General features: G+C 43.6%; 1 protein-coding gene across 3 annotated transcripts; it reads right to left on the reverse strand.

Moving 5' to 3' along the window:
• Nucleotides 1-3057: 3057 nt before the first annotated feature.
• Nucleotides 3058-19681, reverse strand: LOC133373818 (uncharacterized). 3 transcript variants are annotated; one of them, XM_061604079.1, is made up of 3 exons: nt 19372-19681; nt 15718-15809; nt 3058-8801 (listed from the first exon to the last, which is right to left on the reverse strand). In XM_061604079.1, exon 3 carries the CDS (start codon nt 8742-8744, stop codon nt 7446-7448), a length of 1299 nt encoding a protein of 432 aa, XP_061460063.1. In that variant the 5' UTR covers nt 8745-8801; nt 15718-15809; nt 19372-19681; the 3' UTR covers nt 3058-7445. The 3 variants fall into 3 exon arrangements, with proteins under 3 accessions (XP_061460063.1, XP_061460065.1, XP_061460062.1); XM_061604081.1 differs by lacking the exon at nt 15718-15809 and having other exon boundaries at nt 19439-19681; XM_061604078.1 differs by lacking the exon at nt 15718-15809.
• Between the last annotated feature and the right edge of the window lie 1570 nt (nt 19682-21251).

Consider the following 21251-nt stretch of genomic DNA (forward strand, 5'->3'; position numbering starts at 1 on the left):
TTAAACGTGTAAGGCTCTTACATTGGCCACTGAGTGTAAATATCAATAGTTAGCATAGCAACTAAGACAAAGGTAAAATAGAGTACCTGCAATCGACTCCACGTCACGCTGCAATCCTCCAAAGTCTTCTCTTTCTCCCTTCATAGCAAATAAATAAATAAGAAAGAACAAATCCCCAAAAACAACCGTGTTTCAGAAATATTTTCTGGATCAGAAAAGTTAGGGCAGACTATCCTCCCCTCTTCCAACCTGTTCCCAAAAGGGTTTTGTGTTTTATTTGAGACGCAAGATCTTCAGCTGATCGGGTGCCATTTGTCCATCCAAATATTGTCACTCATTTCTTAAAAATAAGAGGAAAGAAAAATAAGAGACAAGTGGGAGATTGGAAAATCCTAAGAAGGATCGGAGAGAAATCAGCCAAAATATTTCAGCCGGAACAACTGGCACAGCTTTGTAAAGTTCAAGCTTGCTGGAAAAACAAGCTTAACAAGTCCCTGGGGAAAGTGAGAGATGACTGGCTGCTGTTCTTTGAAGGAAAGACTGGCTCAAATTCCCTTTGGGATTGCAATGTTGACCCGGCAAAGGGAGAACGTCCATTTTTTGAAACACACCTGGAGAGAGTGAATGCTGGAGATCCATACTGGGAGGCCATCAATATGCTGTTCACCTCCTTCAAGCTGTCCTGACCAAGAAGGTGTTCTGGAGTCAGCATAATGAGATGGATTATGGGGAACGAGCTGGAGCTTGATCCAGACAAGGCAGAAGTGCTGTAAGATAATGGCATCTTACTGAAGGATGGAAGTGGTGTTCATGTTCCGGCAGCCTTCAGATTAGAATGATGAATGCAATCGGCCGGATGCTGGGATGCCTTTGAACACAGCTTCAATTTGGATTTTGTATGAGGGGCTGTCTGTAAATATTTTTCATAAATAAACATAGAAGAGAGTTCAGTCTGTTCAAAAGAATACCAATGCTAGATTGTTGTCTGAGGCTGCACACACACCATCCATTTAAAACACATTTAAAGACTTCCCCCAAAGAATCCCGGGAACTGTAATTTGCTTCTCATACCATTCCCAGAACCTGTAACAAACTACAGTCCCCAGGATTCTTTGGGGGAAGTAATGTGCTTTAAATGCATAGTCTCTCTGATTTGCTTGCACAAAACTTGCACATTTGGTCTTTATTGAGCGTTCATTCTGATTTGTTTGCAGGATTCTTATACGACAATGAACATTCATCCTGTGTTCATCCTGATTTGCTTGGGGGTGTTTATACACTTTCCTGTTGGTCATTCTAAAGTGGACTTGCTGCACTAGGGTGACAGATCACTTTAATTCACTTTAACTGTGCAAACCTAGAGTTCCAGCATGCCCTTGATGCCTGCCCCCAAAATTGTGACAGTCTGGAGGCATCCTTAAACAGCATGGCTACCGATCTGTTTCTGAGAGCAATTCCAAGTGCTGGTTTTCACCTTCAGAACTCAATACAGCTTGGGACCTGGGTAACTTACGGGCCACCCACCTGATGCTACCCGAATGCTGAAAATGTTGGTCACGTTCATACCATGCATTTAAAGCACTCTTGTACCGCTTGAACCATCTTCCTCCAAAGAATTCTGGGAAGTGTAGTTTGTTAAGGGGCTGAGAGTTGTTAGGAGACCCCCTCACTGAGCACCCTTAACAAACACACTTCCCAGAATTCTTTGCCAGACGGCATGACCATTAAAGCGATATAAGAGCGCTTTCAAAGCCTGTTGCTGGGTGGCCCCGCCTTTGGAGGTGAGATGGATGGCGACTGGAGAAAGGGCCTTTTCAGTGTTGGCACCCCCACTTAAGGAATATAGGAAACTGCCTTACACTGAATGAGACCGTGTAGCTCAGTACCCTCTATAATTGACTGGCAGCAGTTCTCCAGGACTTCAGAGAGGGGTCTCTCCCAGCCCTATCTGGAAATGCCAGGGATTGAACCTGGCACCTTCCATATGCAATGCACCTCTTCTCCCAGGCATTTTAGCATGAGTTTTTAAATTGGTTTTTTTGTGTTTTAAAATTTGTCTATTTGTTTTTATTGTTTTTAATTGCTGAGAGCTTCGGCTACGGGGTGGTATATAAATTTAATAAAGAAAGAAAGACTAGCTAAAGCAGATGCTCTACTACTGAGCTATAGTTATTCAGGAGTCTGCCTGACACTGTCTTTCAGGTGCTAGGCAGATATATTTTGCTTCAGCCTGGGACTTTAAGCATGCCAGGAAATATTCCTCTATTGATACCGTTGAAGCATGGCTCCTCCTCCTCTTCCTCTACAGCTCCATCCCCAGGGAATCATTAGCCAGTTGGTGTCCCATGATCGCCACTAGATTGGGATCTCTTTACACTCATGCAGGCGAAACCAGCAAAACTCGTTCTGGCTTTCAAGAATCTTCCTTGCGCAATGCCAGCGAAGATGAGGAGCGATTTGGGCTTAGCTGGGGCCCTCAACTTCCCCAACCTGTTTTGGAGGCTGCTGCTTAAAGTATGAGCAACATCTGGTAATAACTAAAGGAAAGAGAACGCATCAGGAGGACTCGTCGTCCGCCCACGCAGATCCGGGGTCAGGATTACCATGTGTTTCCTGACACTTTTTTCTGAAGGGAGCGGCAGAAGGGAGCGTTAAGACATTCCTGGGGAGTGCTACCAATCTTGGCAGACAGGGCACTGGGCATTTAAGGTGCATTTTTAATAGCATTTTATTTACAAATATGAAAGATAACGCATCAATGGAGGCCAAGGGCACTCCATTTGGGGAAGGGCCATTGCCCAATGGTTAGAGCCCCTGCTTTGCACGCTAAAGGTCCCAGGTTCAATCCCCGGCATCTCCAGAGCCCCAATCTGAAACCCTGGAGAGCTACTGCCAGTCAGTGTAGACAATACTGAGCCAGATGGACCAATAGTCTGTTGTCATAAGTTATCATAAAACCAGCAAAAGCATCCATACAAACATCAAAAATATATTTTTTAAAAAACCCAAGAGCCATCCTTTGAAATTCACACATCCATATTTATTTATTTATTTATTTATTTGTTGCATTTTTATACCGCTCCACTAGCATAGCTCTCTGGGTGGTGTACAACAAAGCAGTACAAATATATACAATAAAATCCAATAATAACATATAACAAAATACAAAAAATACAAAAAGCTAAAAACAATTACAATACATTTTAAAACTGAATTAAGTTAGATTAAAAAGGCTTGGAAAAGAGGAAGGTTTTAACTTGGCGCCTAAAGGATAACAATGTCGGCGCCAAGCACACCTCATCGGGGAGACTGTTCCACAGTTCGGGGGCCACCACTGAGAAGGCTCTAGTTCTTGTTACCACCCTCCGAGCTTCTCTATGGGTCGGAACTCGGAGGAGGGCCTTCGATGTAGAACGCAGTGTATGGGCAGGTTCGTATCGGGAGAGGCGTTCCAACAGATACTGTGGTCCTGTGCCGTATAAGGCTTTATAGGTCAAAACCAGCACTTTTCCAACCAATGTTTACAAAAATGCCCATATATTAGGGGAGAATGCGCATGAAAATGAATGTATCAGAGCAAAGATCATACAAAAAGGCATTATACTAGGAGAAATTGCTTGCAAAAACACTGTGTGCATTAGCCAAAACTGCAGGCACAAATGCGGACAGATTCTTCCATCGCTATCTGGAAGGCAGCAGACTCCCTATCCCAGCAATAAGGAAGTGGGGCAGCCGCTGCTGTGGACGTGACCTCTCCCTTTAGGTGGTGGAGAACCAATTCTCACAATCACAGCCCCTCCTCATTATGGCCATTTCCCTTTCCTGTTCAGGCAGCTAATCTGAAACATTCCCATTTGTGGAATGCTCTCCCCAGGGAAACATGCCTGGTGCCATCATTGTAATCTTTTAGGCGACAGGCAATAGGGATGGATAGATCTGTCAGTTTTGGTTCTCTTAGTGTTCTTCCAGCATTAATTTCAGTTCTCTACATTTCTGCGGCAACCAGCAAAAATCTTTTTAAAAATCCTCATGAAATTTTTCAAACCATTTGAGTGCAAATTTCTCCAAATAAACACATTTTTGTGGGCAGTTTTGACAAAGGTACCCATTTTTGCACGCCATTTCTCATCATTTCATGCTTTTTTGCATGGTCTTTTCGCTCACGTATTCATTTTTCTGCACACTTTCTCCTAATAGATGCATTTTTGTAAATGGTATTTAGTTGGCGAACTGCATCCCAGAATTCTACTAAATGCAAAATTTCAAAGGATGGCTGTGTTTCGGTTCTCAGATTGTTTTGGAAATTGTGAATTTGATAAATTCTACTTGAAATGCAAACTGAATCAAACTTCTCACCCATCCCTACCAGGCAAAGGCATTCCTGTTTGCCCAGGCTTTGAGACGTTAACTTGGATCGTACTGTGCTATGAGATATTTTTGCTAAAAAGTGGTATACAAGTATTCTATATAAGGCTGTGCATCCTAGGCATAAACTCTACTTATATGCTCCAGTTTCTGGCTGCATACAGGCAACACTTTATTCTAGAACCAATATTTATTTATTATTTGATTTATATCCCGCCTTTCCTCCCAGCAGGAGCCCACTCAGGAGAGACTACCTGTTTTTTCTACGCAGCTCACACACTATCTAGATATTTTGCATTGTTTTTTGCTACCGAAAAGTGCTTATTGAGAAACTGTTTTAATTCCATAAAGCTCATTGAAATTGATTCTGCATTACCCCATAGTGTGTCCATTTGAAAAAAAGATGTAGGCAGTCCCAGCAATGGAGGGTGTGTCTACACCTGGAGGAAGAAGGGGGGGCAAGATGCCAAAAAAGGAGAATTGGTTGATTAAGAAATCCAAATCGGTTTATTAAAGAGGAAAGAAGCCCAACGCGTTTCGGCCACTCTGGACTTGGCCTTCGTCAGGGGCAAATCTAAAATGTCTATCTAGAACCATTTTGAAGACAAAATATTCTTCCTCCTGCAGTCTTGGATGCCACCTACTTTTCCTGTTTGTGTCTACACCTGCCCAATGACATTGTGGGTGGGTGTATACCAAGATTGCAATCACCACTTGCTTTTCTCATTCACCTTGGGGCACGTGCAAGGAGGCAAGGGTACCAGTAACCTAACTGAGGGGAGGGTTTTCAAATGTGTATCAAGCAGCCACACCATCTCTTGTGGATCGTAAACCAATCTAGACTGAAAGCAGCATGCATGGAGGACAAGCATGAATGATTCCGTTCATTTGGGGGCTGCGAATAGGTTAGTGTCAGGCCCATCCTGGATCAGATACGTTCTTTGTTTGCAGGCAGAGACATATTCATTACTATTCAAGTAGCAAAATTTGCTCTGGCAGCCAAGAAACTGCATGCCAAGCTCCAAAAAGGAAAACAAAACACTCAGACATGCGCTTCTGTTCTGCTGTCTTTCTAAACATTTTTATAGCTTATTGCAGAGTGATAGACGGCTAGTATAGCACAGTGGGGAGGAGAGCCTGGCTGGGAGGCCAGAGTCTGTGAGTTCAAATCCCCGCTCATGTCTCCTGGGTGTCAAGGGCCAGCTAAAGATCACCCCCACAGTGAATGGCTCAGGCGTTACATGCCCTGCCACCTGTGCAGCCGTGGGCAAGCTGCATAGGCCCAAGGAGCCCAGTTGCAGACAAGGAAGGGGCTGGCTTGTGCAGCTGTGGCAAGCTGAGAAGGCCCTAGCCAGCTGGGGAGGACAAGCCTCAGAGGGAGGCAATGGTAAAATTTCCATTTTGCAGAGTGATAATGTGTGGGATATGTTGGGAGGGGGCATTACTTCTCTGTTTTCTTTTGTATATGTAGCTGTCCATTGAAAAGGACAAAACGTTTGTTGCATTTCTATTGTAGCAGCCGATGGTTTTAACATTTTATTTGTTCAAGTATTCTAAACAAATAATAAGTAAGAGATGCAGAGTGTTTAAAAAGCAACCCAGATAAATCTTTTTATTTCACAGAAGATTTTGTAAAAAACAACAACCCAGACATCAATCCCAAATCTCCATCACAATGACTTAAAATGAAAGAAAAAGATAAGGTACAATTATTAGACAAGGAGCCTAAATACGAATATGTGGTTCTGTATTAATTTTGTTTACCAGATATAATGCCTTTTCTCTAACATTGTCACCGCTCTTCCATCCTTTCTCTTTTCTTTAAATTCCAGACTCCAGTATGAGTTGGTTCAATATTTTATGAAAACAAAATGTTTACAACTTTTTCTTGACCTAACCACCCCTCTCTGGGTTTTTTTTTTCCATGTAGTCAAGAATCGTGAAACATTTTACACGATGAAAAGTGCTATAAAAATATCATATGTTCATTTAGTCAAGAGACGGTAGTATCTTCATTAAATATTTCCCCTCCCAAAAGAATTAACTGAATGGAGCTGGTCCAGTATTGATTTTAAGTGCTTAACAACTTGCTAAAACTCTAGATGGCTGGTTAAGTAATCTGTTCACATCTTTGTTTCCCTGTCCTTCCCTGTCCTTTGCGCATTGCAAAAACATCACTCATCTGGACAAGAGTTTAAGATTAAACAAGGATTAAAGTGTCAGCACCCACCCACAAACAAATACCACACTGTAATGGAGAATTCTGAGAACTATAGTTTGTTAAGGGTGCTGACTTCACAGAGCTACAGTTCCCAGCATCCTTAACAAACTACAGCTCCTAAGGTTCTCCATGACCGTCAAAAATAGTATAATGCATGGTGTGGATGTGACTGTCCTAGGAGAAGGGCTGTAGTTCGGTGGTAGAGATTCTGCCTTGCATGCAGAAGGTCCAAGGTTCATTCCCCAAGGGCATTATCTCCAGGCAGGGCTGGGAGGGACTCCTGCCTGAAACCCTGGAGAGCCACTGCCAGTCAGGGTAGACAATACTGCGCGAGATGGACCAATGGCCTGACTCAGGATCAGGGCTGGCGCCAGGAGGCAGCCAGGTCGGGTCCTGGCCGAGGGCTTCTAAAGCCCTGAGGGCCCCCTCCTTAGGCTGGGATGGTAGTGCTCCCATTCTACAATCTGCAGCAACGTCGGCTCCCGACCCTGCTGGGGATTGCGGAGAGCGAGCTCCCAGGCACCTCCCCCCAATACAGTCAGTGTGGGCTTCAGTAAACCCTCATGCATGCGCCCCTTACCTCTCCCATCCCTATGAATGGCATGTGTGCTGCATGTGCATGCCTACCATCAGCCAAGATAGCGGCAGAGGCTTCACTAAGGGGCTGATCTTGGTTGATGGCAGGCATGAGTGCATGTCATTTACAGGAACGATAGAGGTAGGTGGGACATGCAGGTGAGTTTATGAGGCGCGTGTCACCTGTTTGGAGGAGTTGGGCTATGGTGCCACAGGCACAGGGCAGGCTGGTGCCCAAGAGCCCAAGCATGCCTGGCACCGGCCCTGCTCAGGATAAAGAAGCTTATGTTTCTAATGTTACTTGTTGCAGAACTCGGTTAACATTCGTTACTAGCGACTTGTTATATCTCCAGAGTGTCGTATCCTTGATCAGGGATTCCCTAGGCAGTTTTTCTTGAAGGGGAGCCCGACAGTGGTACACATAGGCCACATCCATTGGAATGAAAATGCTCTCCCCATATGCCTTGAGAACAGAGTGGACGGAGGTCTGAACCACTCTCCTTGGGTCAACTATCATTTTCCGGGGATTAAAAATGTGTTTCCTATCAGGCTCCCGCATCACATGCTGCAACATGTTGACCCCAGGCACTGCGTCCCAAGAGGAGATATTGAATGGATCGGTGGGGGTGAATACAGTTTTAGGGAAGATATGGTTCTCAAAGAGGAATACACCAGCCTCTGGGCTTTTTTTCTGCAGAGCTTTCATCATGGTTCCCCAGTCCGGGTATCGAACAGGGAGAATCACTTCATCGACGACATTCAGAAGCAAATATTTGGATGTGTACATGTTGCGGTAGATGCAGTCGTTTAAGGTGGTGACTTGCCCGTAGTATCCAAGATCTTTTGTATGATCCTTGGAGTGATGCCAATGAGATGAAACATTGAGGTACGAATTAATTGGCCAGGAGATTATTTCGGCAATCCCTTCTGCTGCATAGACGTCCAACACCTTTGCCATCAACTTGCTGCAGCTGTTCTTGTAGATCACTACTTTCCCCGCTCCAAGGATTTTATACATCTCCACAGCCTGCACAAACTGCAAGACATTGTTGTATTCCCCAAACATGGTTGAGATACAGACGGTGAAATCCACACGAGAGTCCCCAACATCACGGTTTCTTATTTCAAACCATGGGAGCTGGTGAATATTGCTCTTAGGAGACCTATGCAGCATCACATAGCGAGGCTCGCAATTTTCCGGTTCCAGACAACTCAAGTCTCCAGTGCCGTAAGGGAAATCAAATCTATCACGATGGACATCTATTTCAGCCTGGGAGACATATAGTCCATCAATGACTGGGCAGCAGAACCAGCAATAAAGTCCCTTGGTGTCATGGTGGTGGACTATTCCAATCACCCGTGTCATTTTCATCCCATTTTGTCTGTTGTCGTGGTATGCAGCAACGATAAAGGTTCTGTTGTCTTTTAAGGGTGTGATGGTACCATTGGCATGTTTTCTGCTGCAGAACATTGGCACAGGAGAAGTTTCTCCTTTGTAGAGGTAGGAATGGATTATGACTGAAGTGAATAAGATAATGGAAAGGGCAGCCACCATATATGATTTGTTCCAAAGGTAAGACATTTCCAGATTATGCAGTCAGTTTCCTCTGTGATGGGACATCCAACTGCTGTTCCACTCCTGTATGGTAAGGGGAAAAAACCCACAGAAAAACAGATAGAATAAGACCGGATGGGGAAACCATTTTCAGCCGGAGGGCCGCCTTCTTTTCTAGGCAACTTTCCAGGGACCACATGCCAGTGATTGTCAGGGACAGAAGCAAAAGAGAGTGAAGCAGAAATGCTAATTTTACACACTCACACACACACCCCTGTTTGTCCAGGCAAGCAAGAAGTATGGGGCTCTGGGCTCCTGCTGGGAGGAAGGGTGGGATATAAATCAAATAGCAATCAAATAAATAAACATTATCAGAGTTTCAGGACACATTCTTTTATCAGCTGCGCCTAGCAAGGTAACTACCACCATTCCTGGACCAGGAGAGCTTGGCTGCAGCAGTTCAGGCTGTCTGGCTTACTGCAATGCACTCTAGGGGGGGCTTCCCTTGCCCTGGACCCAGAAACTGCAGTTTGTGCAGAATGCTGCAGCCAGATTGCTGAGAAGGGTTAGACCTTGTCAGCATGTATCACCCCTGCTGAAGGCTCTGCACTGGTTGCCAATTTGTTACCAGACCAAGCTCAAGGGGTTACTATTGGTATATAAAGCCCTCAACAGCTTGTGACCAGTTTACCTGCAAGGACCACCTTACCCTATATGTGCCCACTCGAGCACTTTGACCTGCAGGACTGGCCCAGTTACAGGAGCCGTATAATACTCATTCTCTACTTGCAAGGAATCGTTCTTTTAGCTGGCACCACCTACACTTTGGAACTCCCTGCCTATTGACATCAGGCAGGCACTTTTGCTGTATTCTTCTTGGCGCCTACTTAACACTTGTTTTGTTTAGGCAAGCTTAGACGCAAAGATGTCGATGTGTTTTAACCTTTGTAGTCTGTTGCTGTTTTAATTGTTTTAAAAATGTTTTATTTACTTGTTTTTAATCTGTTTTACTGATCATTGTAATGTTTTTTGTAAGCTGCTTAGAGGTTTTCTTTTCACCATCAAGCAGTGTATACATTTTGTTAAATGCAAAATGGAAATGGACTGCCTTCAAGTCGATCCCGACTTATGGCTATCCTATGAAGAGGGTTTTCATGGTAAGCGGTATTCAGAGGGGGTTTACCATTGCCTCCCTCTGAGGCTGAGAGGCAGTGACTGGCCCAAGGTCACCCAGTGAGCTTCATGGCTGTGTGGGGATTTGAACCCTGGTCTCTCAAGGTCATAGTCCAACACTCTACCACTACACCACACCAGTTTCTCAGCAGGCAAAACGCTCAAGGAGGGTGCAAAATAAGGCCAGTGAGGGGTGTGGCTTAGAAAGAGGGTGTGGCCTGGGAAGTGACTCACTCCCCAAGGCCCGATAGAAAGGCGGTGGGGGCCACTTTCAGGCCACAGTTCCCATTCCTGCTTTAAGAGGAGAAATACTGCAGCTATACTTGACTGTGCTGTTGAGAGATGCCCCATATAAGTCTATTTTATTTAAGGCAGAGTTGGCTGAAGGTAGACCAGGATCTACTTGGTAGAGCTTCTAATCTCCATTGGGAGGAAGAGCAGGACATATATTGAATAAATAATAATATAGTAGATCTTTGGGTGGTTTGCAGCAGAGCAATCCGGGTTTTCTGAACGCCAATAGTCTAATAGTAGCAGGAGAAACTTATATTTTAAGTGTTATGATTTAGCGATTATCTGTTAGAGTGCCCAAGTCCCCACTTTCCAAACTGGAAGTAGTACAATTCCTAGGGGAGAGGGAAATGCTGTCAACAGTGGAGCCCTATACATGTCTACAGTGCAAACCTATGTACGTCTACTGAGCCCCATGGCGCTTACTGGGGCTTGCTTTCCTGTAGGGTGTGTAGCTTAAATTAGTTTAATGCAGGAGTCACTAATGTAGCACTCGTGGGCATACACATGCTCACGGAGGCCTTCTGCGGCTCCCACAGGGTCTCATCTCCCCCTGTTGAAGTTGGGCTTGGATGAAGCAATATATTTATTTATTTACATTTATTTATTTATTTATTACATTTATATACTGCCCCATAGCCAAAGCTCTCTGGGCGGTTTACAGCAATTAAAAACAAATATACAAATTTTAAAACACAAAAAAACAATTGAAAAACACAATTTAAAAAATTTAAAAACAATTTAAAAACACATGCTAAAATGCCTGGGAGAAGAGGAGAGCCTTGACCTGGCACGGAAAAGGTAACAGTGTTGGCTTCAGGTGCGCCTTGTCAGAAAGATCATTCCATAATTTGGGGGCCATCACTGAGAAGGCCCTCTCCCTTGTTGCCAGACTCCCAGCTGCCCTTCGAGTAGGCACCTGGAGGAGGGCCTTGGGTGTTGAGGGTAGTGTACGGGTGGGTTCATGTCGGGAGAGGTGTTCCATCAGGTACTGTGGTCCTAAGCTGTGTAAGGCTTTATAGGTTAAAACCAGTACCTTGAATCGAGGTCGGAAACATACAGGCAGCCAATGCAAGCGGGCCAGAATCTATATATTGCAGCCAATTGAACAGGCTGCAATGTAGGCTTGGTCGCTGCATGTCTCTGGTGTTCACAACACTTTCTCTGGTTTGCCAATGTGCCAAGCTGGCCAACCCTGATTTTTAACACTTCCATTCAACCCAATGGGACTTACTTCCATAAGAACATAGAAGAGCTCTGCTGGATCAGACCAGTGGTCCATCCATCCCAGCACCCTGTCTTGACAGCAGCCAACCAGACGCCGGGATTGATTCTAAGCCTTTTTTCCCCCTGCTGCACAAGCAGCCAGCATGCTGCCCACCCCCAAACTATTCAAGTAAGTTGCTCGCCATTTGAATGGGCTATTTTCTCCTGGTCACCACAAATGCTCAGTGCTCAGGTTTAAGCAGCCTGCGCATGGTATTGAAAACACTGCCATTTCTGGAAACTGCCTTGAGGCGTATGCGAAAGGCAGGATATAAATCTCTAAATAAATAAGTAATTCGTCCCATAATATAGCATCAGCAGGACTTTTTTGGGACGCTACTCACTCCAGTACAGAGTGCCCACACATCATTTTTATTTTGTTGCCCGTGCCAGCCATGTTATTCCGGCACCCACAGATACGAGTGCTGGCATGTCATTTATTTATTTTTTTACCAAAAAAAGCACTGAGTAGTAGCATAAGGTTATGAAGATTTGAAAGGAACCAGTACTTGCCTTCATTTTCTATTTCTTTTGATCTTTCCTCATCTATTTCTTATTTTAGAAACTACCCAGCTCCTTATTAAATCTCATATGCTCAACTGCGGAAAAACTCATTTCACACTGCACAAAATGTTTTGACACTGCACAATATGCGTCTAGCAGCACTCGGGAGCGCAGTGGCAAATTCAGAAGTGCAGGGTTCCTTCATGACAGTCACAGCCATGCCCGCCTTTTGTACTGCTGGGCTGAAAATAAGATGCTTGTTAATGCCTTCTTGCACAACAACAGACATTCCTAGAAGCCAATATTGTAAGCATGAAAGAGGAAGGTGGCTAATACACTCTCCTTTCATGGTGATTGGCTCATAGGATACTAGAGACATATGAACCCTGCTGGGACCCTGCTCCCAAAAAAGTAAGGGGTCTAAGACCCCCCGAGACCCTGGATGACTACACCCCTGGCAGCGCATCAAAACAAACTTTGCCAGATGCCACTGGGAAGCCCACAAGCAGGATCGCACTGCCAGTCTGCAGTGCAGGGAATGCTCTGTGTGGGTGGGTTAGTTCCATCTCTCAGCCTAATCTGCCCCTGAGGTTGAAAAGAACAGAGGGGGACCATGATCAGCCCAAGGAAGAAGGGCACACTTAAAATGTAGAGGAAATAATAATTTGTAAATAATAATTTACAACCATAGTGTGAAATCAGATACATATCAAGACATAGTATGAAGAATATTTATATAAGCATAAATATCAAAGATGTTTATTATTTATACAACCTGTAAAGATATTTATAGTGCAATCCTATGCATGTTTACTCAGAAGCAAGTCCCAATGTATTCAATGGGGCTTACTCAGACAGGGAAGCATGCACAAGACTGCAATTCAGTGATAAGAAACTTTACTCACCCAATGCAAAATTCAGAATCATGACACTTTAAGGTGTTTTGCAACTGTTTTATACTTGTTTTATAGTTATTGGATTTTAAATTGCTTTATTTATTGTTGTGAGCTGCCTTGGTTTCCGACCCTATCTCACAGGGTTGTTGGAAATATCCCATATATACACACACTGGAGATGTAAAAATACATACAGCCCATATAATAGTTTATTATCGAAACCAGTTGGCCATTGCAGAACATTAAAAAAAATTAGTTTCCTGCCAAATAAAAGCAGTGACACCTAAGTAAGCCCTGCCTAACTACTTTAAAAAAAAGGATCAGAGGGGGAGAGAAAGATTTACAACACAATCCTTTTCTATGTTCACTCAAAAGTCCCACTGATTTTTAGCACAATCCTAACCATGACTACTCAAAAGTAAGTCCTACTGAATTCAATGGGATTAACTCCCAGGTATGTGGAATTAGCATTGCAGCTTTACTCCTATAAAAGCTTAATATTGGGAAGTTTTTCAAAACAGGTTATGAATAAGACAAATAAACTGGCCTCTTCAACAGTCCAGTAAAATTTAAACTTGTTTGACTCCTTAATGAGAAAAGTATAACACTGTGGCGTGTACACTTTTTAAAACTTCTGTTCAAAAATCATTTGAAAGATAAAATGTATAATATGCCATTTTTGCAAGTAATTAAAAAACCCCTGCATGTACACTTTTATAATTATAACTGAAATTGTTTACTGTGTATGCCCACCAACTTCCTGCTTTGATCGTCTGTTGTAGTGCAATCCTCTGCGTGTTTACTCAGAAGCAATTTCAAATCCTGTACAGACAAAGCACTCTTTATGCTGCTGAAAGCTATAAATTTATTGAATTCCTGATGTGAGGCAAGCAGGAAAAGGAAACTGTTCTCAGAACTTGAAATGGGGTTTAGGTATTACTTGGAGGGTCAAAAAATCTTGTCAGTCAGAATCCTGACTTCACTTACTAGCTAAAAACCTGAAAGGGCAGGGATTAGAGCAGCCGGTACTAACAGAATATGGGGGGGGGGAGGCAGCTGACATATTGGTTTATATCTTTTGAACCAGACCACCTAGAAACGTAATTCTTTTTTTAAAATGAAAGCTAAGAGTCCGGAGATTAAGATGACTCATCCAGAGAAGATCCCCAAAATCTGCAATCTACGGGCAGAAACCGTAGACCTGGTAACCCTAAATACTGGATGGTCATGTTAGATCAAAGACTGGCTCTTGCACCCGGTGGCAACTGGAGACAGTTCGTTGGCAGTCTCCCAATTCTTGCATAAATGGCAGAAGGTTGTGGGGATCCCTGCCTTTCTCCCCACTCCCAGCTTACAGGCTCATATAAGCAGAGTACCGGCAGTACTACATGAAGGTCAGAGTTGTGTCTGACGCTTCACCCCCTCAAAGGGTGGATGAATACATAAGTATCCCATCACAGTGAGAAGGGTCAACAATTCTCTCATATCCACTCTCAACTCTCTTTATTTTACGTATTTACAAAAATATTTGCCTACAGCAATTTAATAAAAAAAATCAAAAGTGGTTTACAACAAGCATAGTAAAATAAAAACCTGTACAATTTTAAAAGCAGAGACCATCAGCTATTACAGAAGATACTGCCTGAATTGTCTGCATAAGCCTGGCGGCATAGAAAGTCAGAACAGAAGGGTGAATCTCTACTAGGAGAGTATTCCATTGGTCTGGGCTGATTACACTAAAGGCTCAGTTTTGTGTCGATGTCAGATGAGTCTCACCAAGTTGGAGAACCACCAATGACACACCTACAGATGATCTCAGTGATCGAGCTGGGATATAAGAGGTTCAGGCGGCCCTTAAGGTACCCTGGGCCCAAGTTGTTCAGGGCTTTGAAAATTAATACAAAGACTTTGAACCTGGGCCTGGCTTGGTAGTAAATAGGCAACCATTTGTTTTGTAAGCCCTGGGCTCCTACTGGGAGAAAGGGAGGGATATAAATCTAATAAATACATAATAATAAATAAATAAGCAGAGTTCATTCGTTTTTCTTTTCATTCTCAAACAGGGGAATAGCTGAGAAGCAGGGAGCCTTCACAAGTGTCATTGTGCATGTGGGCCCCAGGGCTAAAGTGCTGGACTTCAAACTGGAGAGACCTGGGGTGGTATTCTCCAGAGTATCAGACCCATTGAAAATCATAGAATCATAGAACAGTAAAGCTGGAAGGGGCCTATAAAGCCATCAAGTCCAACCCACTGCTCAATGCAGGAATGAACTTAGATTCATTAATTTCAGTGGGTCTACTCTGACTCAGTTGAATTCAACTCCTGGATTCAAATCGTTCAGCCAGAAAGCTTACTGAATTACTTTCGGCCAGTCCCCGTCCTTCAGCTTAACCTACCTCACAAGGCTGTTGTGAGGATAAAGAATCACAGGTAACACTTTAAGCTTCTTGCAGGAAGAATGGGGGAAAAAAAATAAAGACAGTAATCCAAGAGCTCTTCCACTCACCCACATCCGACGATTATACTTTTGAGCGATGGGAAAGAGAAGACAGAACTCTCAAGGTGCGGACACACTCCATTGAAAACACATTCTTTTCCCCAAAGAATCCTGGGAACTGTGGTTTGTTAAGAGTGCCCGGTATTGTACTTCTCTGAGGAGTAAACTACAGTTCCCGGCCCTCTTGGGGGGAAATGATGTGCTTTAACTGTATGGTGTGTATGCAACCTCAGAAACCCTAAAGTCCTCCTGACAAATGTCAGCAATCGCGCCATGTTCTAGATGCTTTTGTAGATTATACACTTTGCACAGCAATCAAATCACACGCCAAGTTTTCTAGAGATGCAAATTAATCACATGCCTCATACTAACCTGAGACCAAGGCGCACCAAGAGGTCCTCTTGCCCTTTCCTCTTTCTCTCAAAAAATGTGCAGGTTAAGCGTCTCAGCCGCTCATCTTTTCTCTGGAAGGCAAAAGGTTCCTTGCCTGAACTGAGACAGCCCACAACTGGGAACTGTGTCCCAGAGACCTTGAGTGCCTGCGTGAGGGCAACATCTTTAAACTGTCTTATTTGCACGTCATTTTATACCTTCCAACTGTGTCTCTGGGACACGATAGGCTAAGCCACTCCTCTCGGTTTACAGGCCCAGAAGCTGCTGTATATCCAACATTTACAAGGAGATAATTTCAGGAGGGGCACTTTGCATGACAAGCTCTATGCTGCTGACATTCCTTTCTGCTTACACAATGCCAAAAAGTGTGGGGACCCAACTCTCTTCCCCCCCCAATCTGGCCCCCTGTCAGGGTCCAGCCAGGGAGTCTTCATCGGAGGAAGACCAGGAGGCTCTGGTCTTGGATTCTTCCCTGGCTCAGGTTCCATCCGAGTGTGAGGAGCCAGAGTCCTGTGATGAGGCTGAGGAATGGCCATCTGCACCCAGGGTGAGTTCGGCCACTGAGATCGAGGCTGAATGGGTGTCACGCCCAAGGGAGAGACGTTGCCTCAAACGCCAGCTGGAAACCCAGCCCATCCAGTGGAGTGCTCCGTTGTAGGCCTGGACTCCTGGGAGTAAAGGTGATTAATAAGAGTCAGCTGAGGTTTGGAGTGTGGTTCTAGCTGGTATGGCACAGTGGGGAGGAGAGCCTGGCTGGGAGTCCACAGTCTGTGAGTTCAAATCCCCGCTCGTGTCTCCTGGGTGTCAAGGGCTAGCTAAAGATCACCCCACAGTGAGTGGCTCAGGTGTTACGTGCCCTGCCACCTGTGCAGCCGTGGGCAAGCTGCAGAGTCCCAAGGAGCCCAGTTGCCTCCCAGCTGGCAGCTGCGGACAAGGAAGGGGCTGGCTTGTGCAGCGGTGGCCAGCTGAGCAGGCCCTAGTCAGCTGGGGAGGACTAGCCTCAGAGGGAGGCAATGGGAAACCCCCTCTGAATACCGCTTACCATGACATCCCTATTCATAGGGTCGCCATAAGTCAGGATTGACTTGAAGGCAGTCCATTTCCATTTTCCAGCAACTCCAGCAAAACAAGCCCAATGCTAGGCTGGAAAAGATGCTACGGCAATGTCTGTATGCCAGCTCTGTAGCTCACCTGGCCGCTGAGTGCCTGTTGACTCCAGACCTGACTTTGGACTACTCTAGATTTCCCTTGCCCTTGACCTGTGTTGTTCATGGGACTGCTCGACTCCTGACCTTGGATTGCTCTGACCTTGTTTCTTGCCTGACCCCTTTGTGGTTATGGACTTCGTCTCTGGACTGGCCCTGGATACTGCCTTGGTGTTGCCTTCGGTTGTATTCGTGCTGGGAAGTCTCTTGCCTCCTGAGGAGTCTGGTAAGAACAGGACACCATCCCATCGCAATTATTGCCCTGTTTTTGTGTACAGCGAAGGCTGGTCTGCTTGTTTGTTTTTCCAGAAAAAAATATGTACTCTTTGCTGTTGTTTCTTATACTGCTGTCTAATTTATATAATGTATACAGCAGCAGCTGATTACAAAATAATTACGTAATTCTCAGTGTGGATTTAAAAACACTGTTGGCAGTGTTGCCAACAGCCGCGAACGCACAAAAAAGTGAGAGCCTGTTCCACGATGAGATGAACGTGTGGATTATCCCAGAATTCAATGCCAAACCAGATTTTGCAAATATTCTACACCATCTCTAGTCCCTATATGCATGCAAGGATGCAGCTAAAAGCTAACCATTTAACTAATCTTGCAGTAAGCCTATTTGCAGATGAAATATCTTTTAGTAAAAATATCTTACAATTTCTCTCTTTTAATGTACAGCACAACACAAGATCGGTTGCACAATGCAGCGCAGCTGCGTCCAACAGTTTTGTCATACTTGCCAAAATAGAGGCAACATTTTTGACACGTTACCAAAAAAAAACCTTCTGCGTTTTTCAGGGTAGGTAAATGCAGAAAAATTTATTTGCAGAGCCACTTTGAACCAAATTGAAAACAGTTTTGGAATAACTGTATATAGAACTGCAAATTGATTTCTGTTTAAAATACAAGTCCACATTACTGAACCGCCTTTCAAATGTTGGGTGCGTTGAAATAAAATCACATTCATCCCAAAAAGGTGTCTCTCCAAGGAAAGAAGCCTCACAAGCTCTTGAGACAGTTGAGAATTGTAGATGTCAAAATACATTTTGCAGCGTATAGGACCCAAGGATGAATCTGTGATTATTAAGGGTGGAGGGAGGCCACTTTCTTGAACTGGTACATGTTTAAAATTATTATACAGCTACAAGAGTGGATGTATACTATGGTCAGCATGGATTTTTCGCATTCCGCAATGTTAACTTGAAAATACCCCCCATGCCATTCTGATGCTTCCTATAAGCTCATTTCAAAACAAAACTTTACAAAACTTATAGTCCTGAACTCAGAAACGCTTGCTTAACAAACCTCTAAATTTTCATGGTGATATACAAAACTGTCAGAGAGAATAAAGAGTTCAAAGTGTAAAAAGAGAGAGAGAAAAACCCCAGAGCCCTTTTGGACATTTTTCTGTCAGAGTTAGAACATAAGAACATAAGAAGAGCCTGCTGGATCAGGCCAGTGGCCCATCTAGTCCAGCATCCTGTTCTCACAGTGGCCAACCAGGTGCCTGGGGGAAGCCCGCAACCAGGACCCGAGTGCAAGAACACTCTCCCCTCCTGAGGCTTCCGGCAACTGGTTTTCAGAAGCATGCTGCCTCTGACTAGGGTGGCAGAGCACAGCCATCACGGCTAGTAGCCACTGATAGCCCTGTCCTCCATGAATTTGTCTAATCTTCTTTTAAAGCCGTCCAAACTGGTGGCCATTACTGCATCTTGTGGGAGCAAATTCCATAGTTTAACTATGCGCTGAGTAAAGAAGTACTTCCTTTTGTCTGTCCTGTTCTCATAATTTGTTGAAATTCATTAAAAATCAGCTATGCACAGAGTACCTGTAATTATTGACCTTGCCCCATACTGTGACCTTCATCGTCTGCAGTTTAGAAGTTTAAAAAATGCCTGCCTGATTTTTAATTAATGTAAGAAATTTAGCATTGAGCTCAATGATAATGTCGGGCATGCTCAGAAAGAACCAACTTTCAGGGTTCTAAAAGCCAGACTCCCAGCTGCTGGGCTTGGCTAATCAGGAGACCACACCCATGCCAGACCTTTATTTCACTTTAGACAGTCATGGCTTCCCCCAAAGAATCCTGGGAAGTATAGTTTGTGAAGGGTGCTGAGAAGAGACTCCTATCCCCCTGACAAAGCTCCAGTGTCCAGACTGCACATTACTTAAAATTTAAAACACTTTCATGATTTTATGAAATCAAACTGTGGAAATTATTATTAGTTTTGTATTTAGAGCCCCCCCCCCAATCTGAGGCCCTGAGCTATAGTTTCTTATATGGTGCATAAATCCAGCACTTTTTCTATGTGGGAAATGTGGGGATGCAACTCAGCTTGTATTGAGAGGCTGGCGGGCTTGAAGGGTACATAGAAGAGAACCTCTGTGCTCCCTAGCCTGTCTTTCTGACCTAACCTGTGCTTACCTTTTTTCAGGAGCTAGGCTGATACTCTTAAGGGTTGCTGACCTCATTTCTTCCTTCTTTGTCTCACCTTGGGAGAAGAGACACATTTCCTTTGTCTCTTGGTCCTGCAGAGATGAACGAGCAAGCACGGCTATTTGAATCTCCAACTTTAGTTAGCCAGAATTAGGCATCTTCTCTATCACACACATATTTCCTTTAATAAATCCCAGGATCTTGTTTTCTTAAGGACAGGGTCTCCATGGGATTGTATCGAGGGTAAAGTGTGCTCCTTCAACAGGGATCCTGACAGAGTCCTGCTTCTGCCAGTATTTACCTCCAGTGCAAAAGGTCTGAGATGCTCTACCACGGAGATAAGGCTCCTCCCTGACTGTTTACATCACTTCAGGGAAACCCGCTGAGATGTTTCTACTAGCTCTTTCCTAATATGTCTCCCAGTAGGGACATATGGGTGCAGCTCTCACCACACCCTGGATGAGTAACCGATGAATGAGGGTAATTGGTGAGAAAGAGGGCAGAGCTCCTGCACCTTAAATAGCTGTGCAGAACACAGGTGGGTAGAAGGAAGTAGATGGGGATTTTGATCGCTGGGCGATTTGCTGTAGGTCACTGGTTCCCAAGCTTTTCTTCCCAGGGACCATTAGAAAATTGCTGGAGGTCTTTTTAACGTTATCTCTGAAGAAATTAATGAAGATATTAGAGATAAAGTTATCAATGGCTTGGATAATCTTCTGGACTGGAATGACGTGATGGAGCTTGATATAGAGAAAATCTATGGAATTAACTGCAGCCATGTGACAATGGAAAAACTCTCAAGAGATGAGCCAGTGCATTTTGTAAAAAAGAAGAACAGAGATATGACTTTACAACAATATTTCAGCAACTTATTCAGAATTGATGGCAAGAAAATATTTGGGATAGAGGAAATTCCCATCAGACTCTTATTATATGACTATGGCTATGACAGCAAGATTATTATGGAATACTGATAATGGAAGATTGGACACTGAAATTACTGGACTTAGCAGGACTATTGAAGATGGAAGATGGAATTAATATGGATAATGGAATAATGGCTATTGAAATTATTGGACCTAACAGATTTTGATGAGATGGATTAATCAATATGTTTATTTGGACTATGGTTATGACAATAAGATTATTATTATTATTAACGAGATGGATTAATCGACATGTTTATTTGGAGAAAAATTGATAGATATATTTCTTAAAGAATTGAAACCTCTCTTTGACTTTTTGTGGAAAGAATAAAGTAATGTTTATGAGATTTGATGATTAATTAAGAACTACTGGAGGAAAGTGATTTTATAATATAATTTAAGAGACAGGATTGTTATATATTGTAGACCTACAACTGATTTGATCTGCGACAAATGGGAAGTCAACATTTTATTTTTTTGTTTAATCATTTTTGTTTTGTTTTGTTTTTTGTCTTTGAATGTTTTATGATTTTGTTTTGTATGTTTTATGAAAATTTGAATAAAAATTATTGTATAAAAAAAAAAAAAGAAAATTGCTGGAGGTCTTAAGAAGCTTCCTTATCCTGAGTCAGACCACTGCTCCATTTTGCTCATTATTGTCTACACTGACAGGCAGCAGCTCTCTAGGGTTTCAGGCAGGAAGTCTCTCCCAGCTCTACCTGGAGATGCCAGGGATTGAATCTGGGACCTTCTGCATGCAAGCTAGATGCTCAGCCACTGAGCTATGGGCCTTCTTGGCGGACAACTTTGTGATACTGTATGATGATGATGATGATGATTAATATATATATATGTAGATTTTCAAATTTTACAAGGAAAAACAGTCGGAGAAAGGACACACAGGAATAAAAAACAATTAAAGGGGGGGGAACAATCAACATA

Source organism: Rhineura floridana, chromosome 20, assembly GCF_030035675.1.
Source record: "Rhineura floridana isolate rRhiFlo1 chromosome 20, rRhiFlo1.hap2, whole genome shotgun sequence".
NCBI lineage: Eukaryota > Metazoa > Chordata > Lepidosauria > Squamata > Rhineuridae > Rhineura > Rhineura floridana.

Coding starts and splice junctions, on each gene's coding strand:
- LOC133373818 (XM_061604081.1), bottom strand. CDS start 8,744: ATGTCTTACCTTTGGAACAAATCATATATGGTGGCTGCCCTTTCCATT.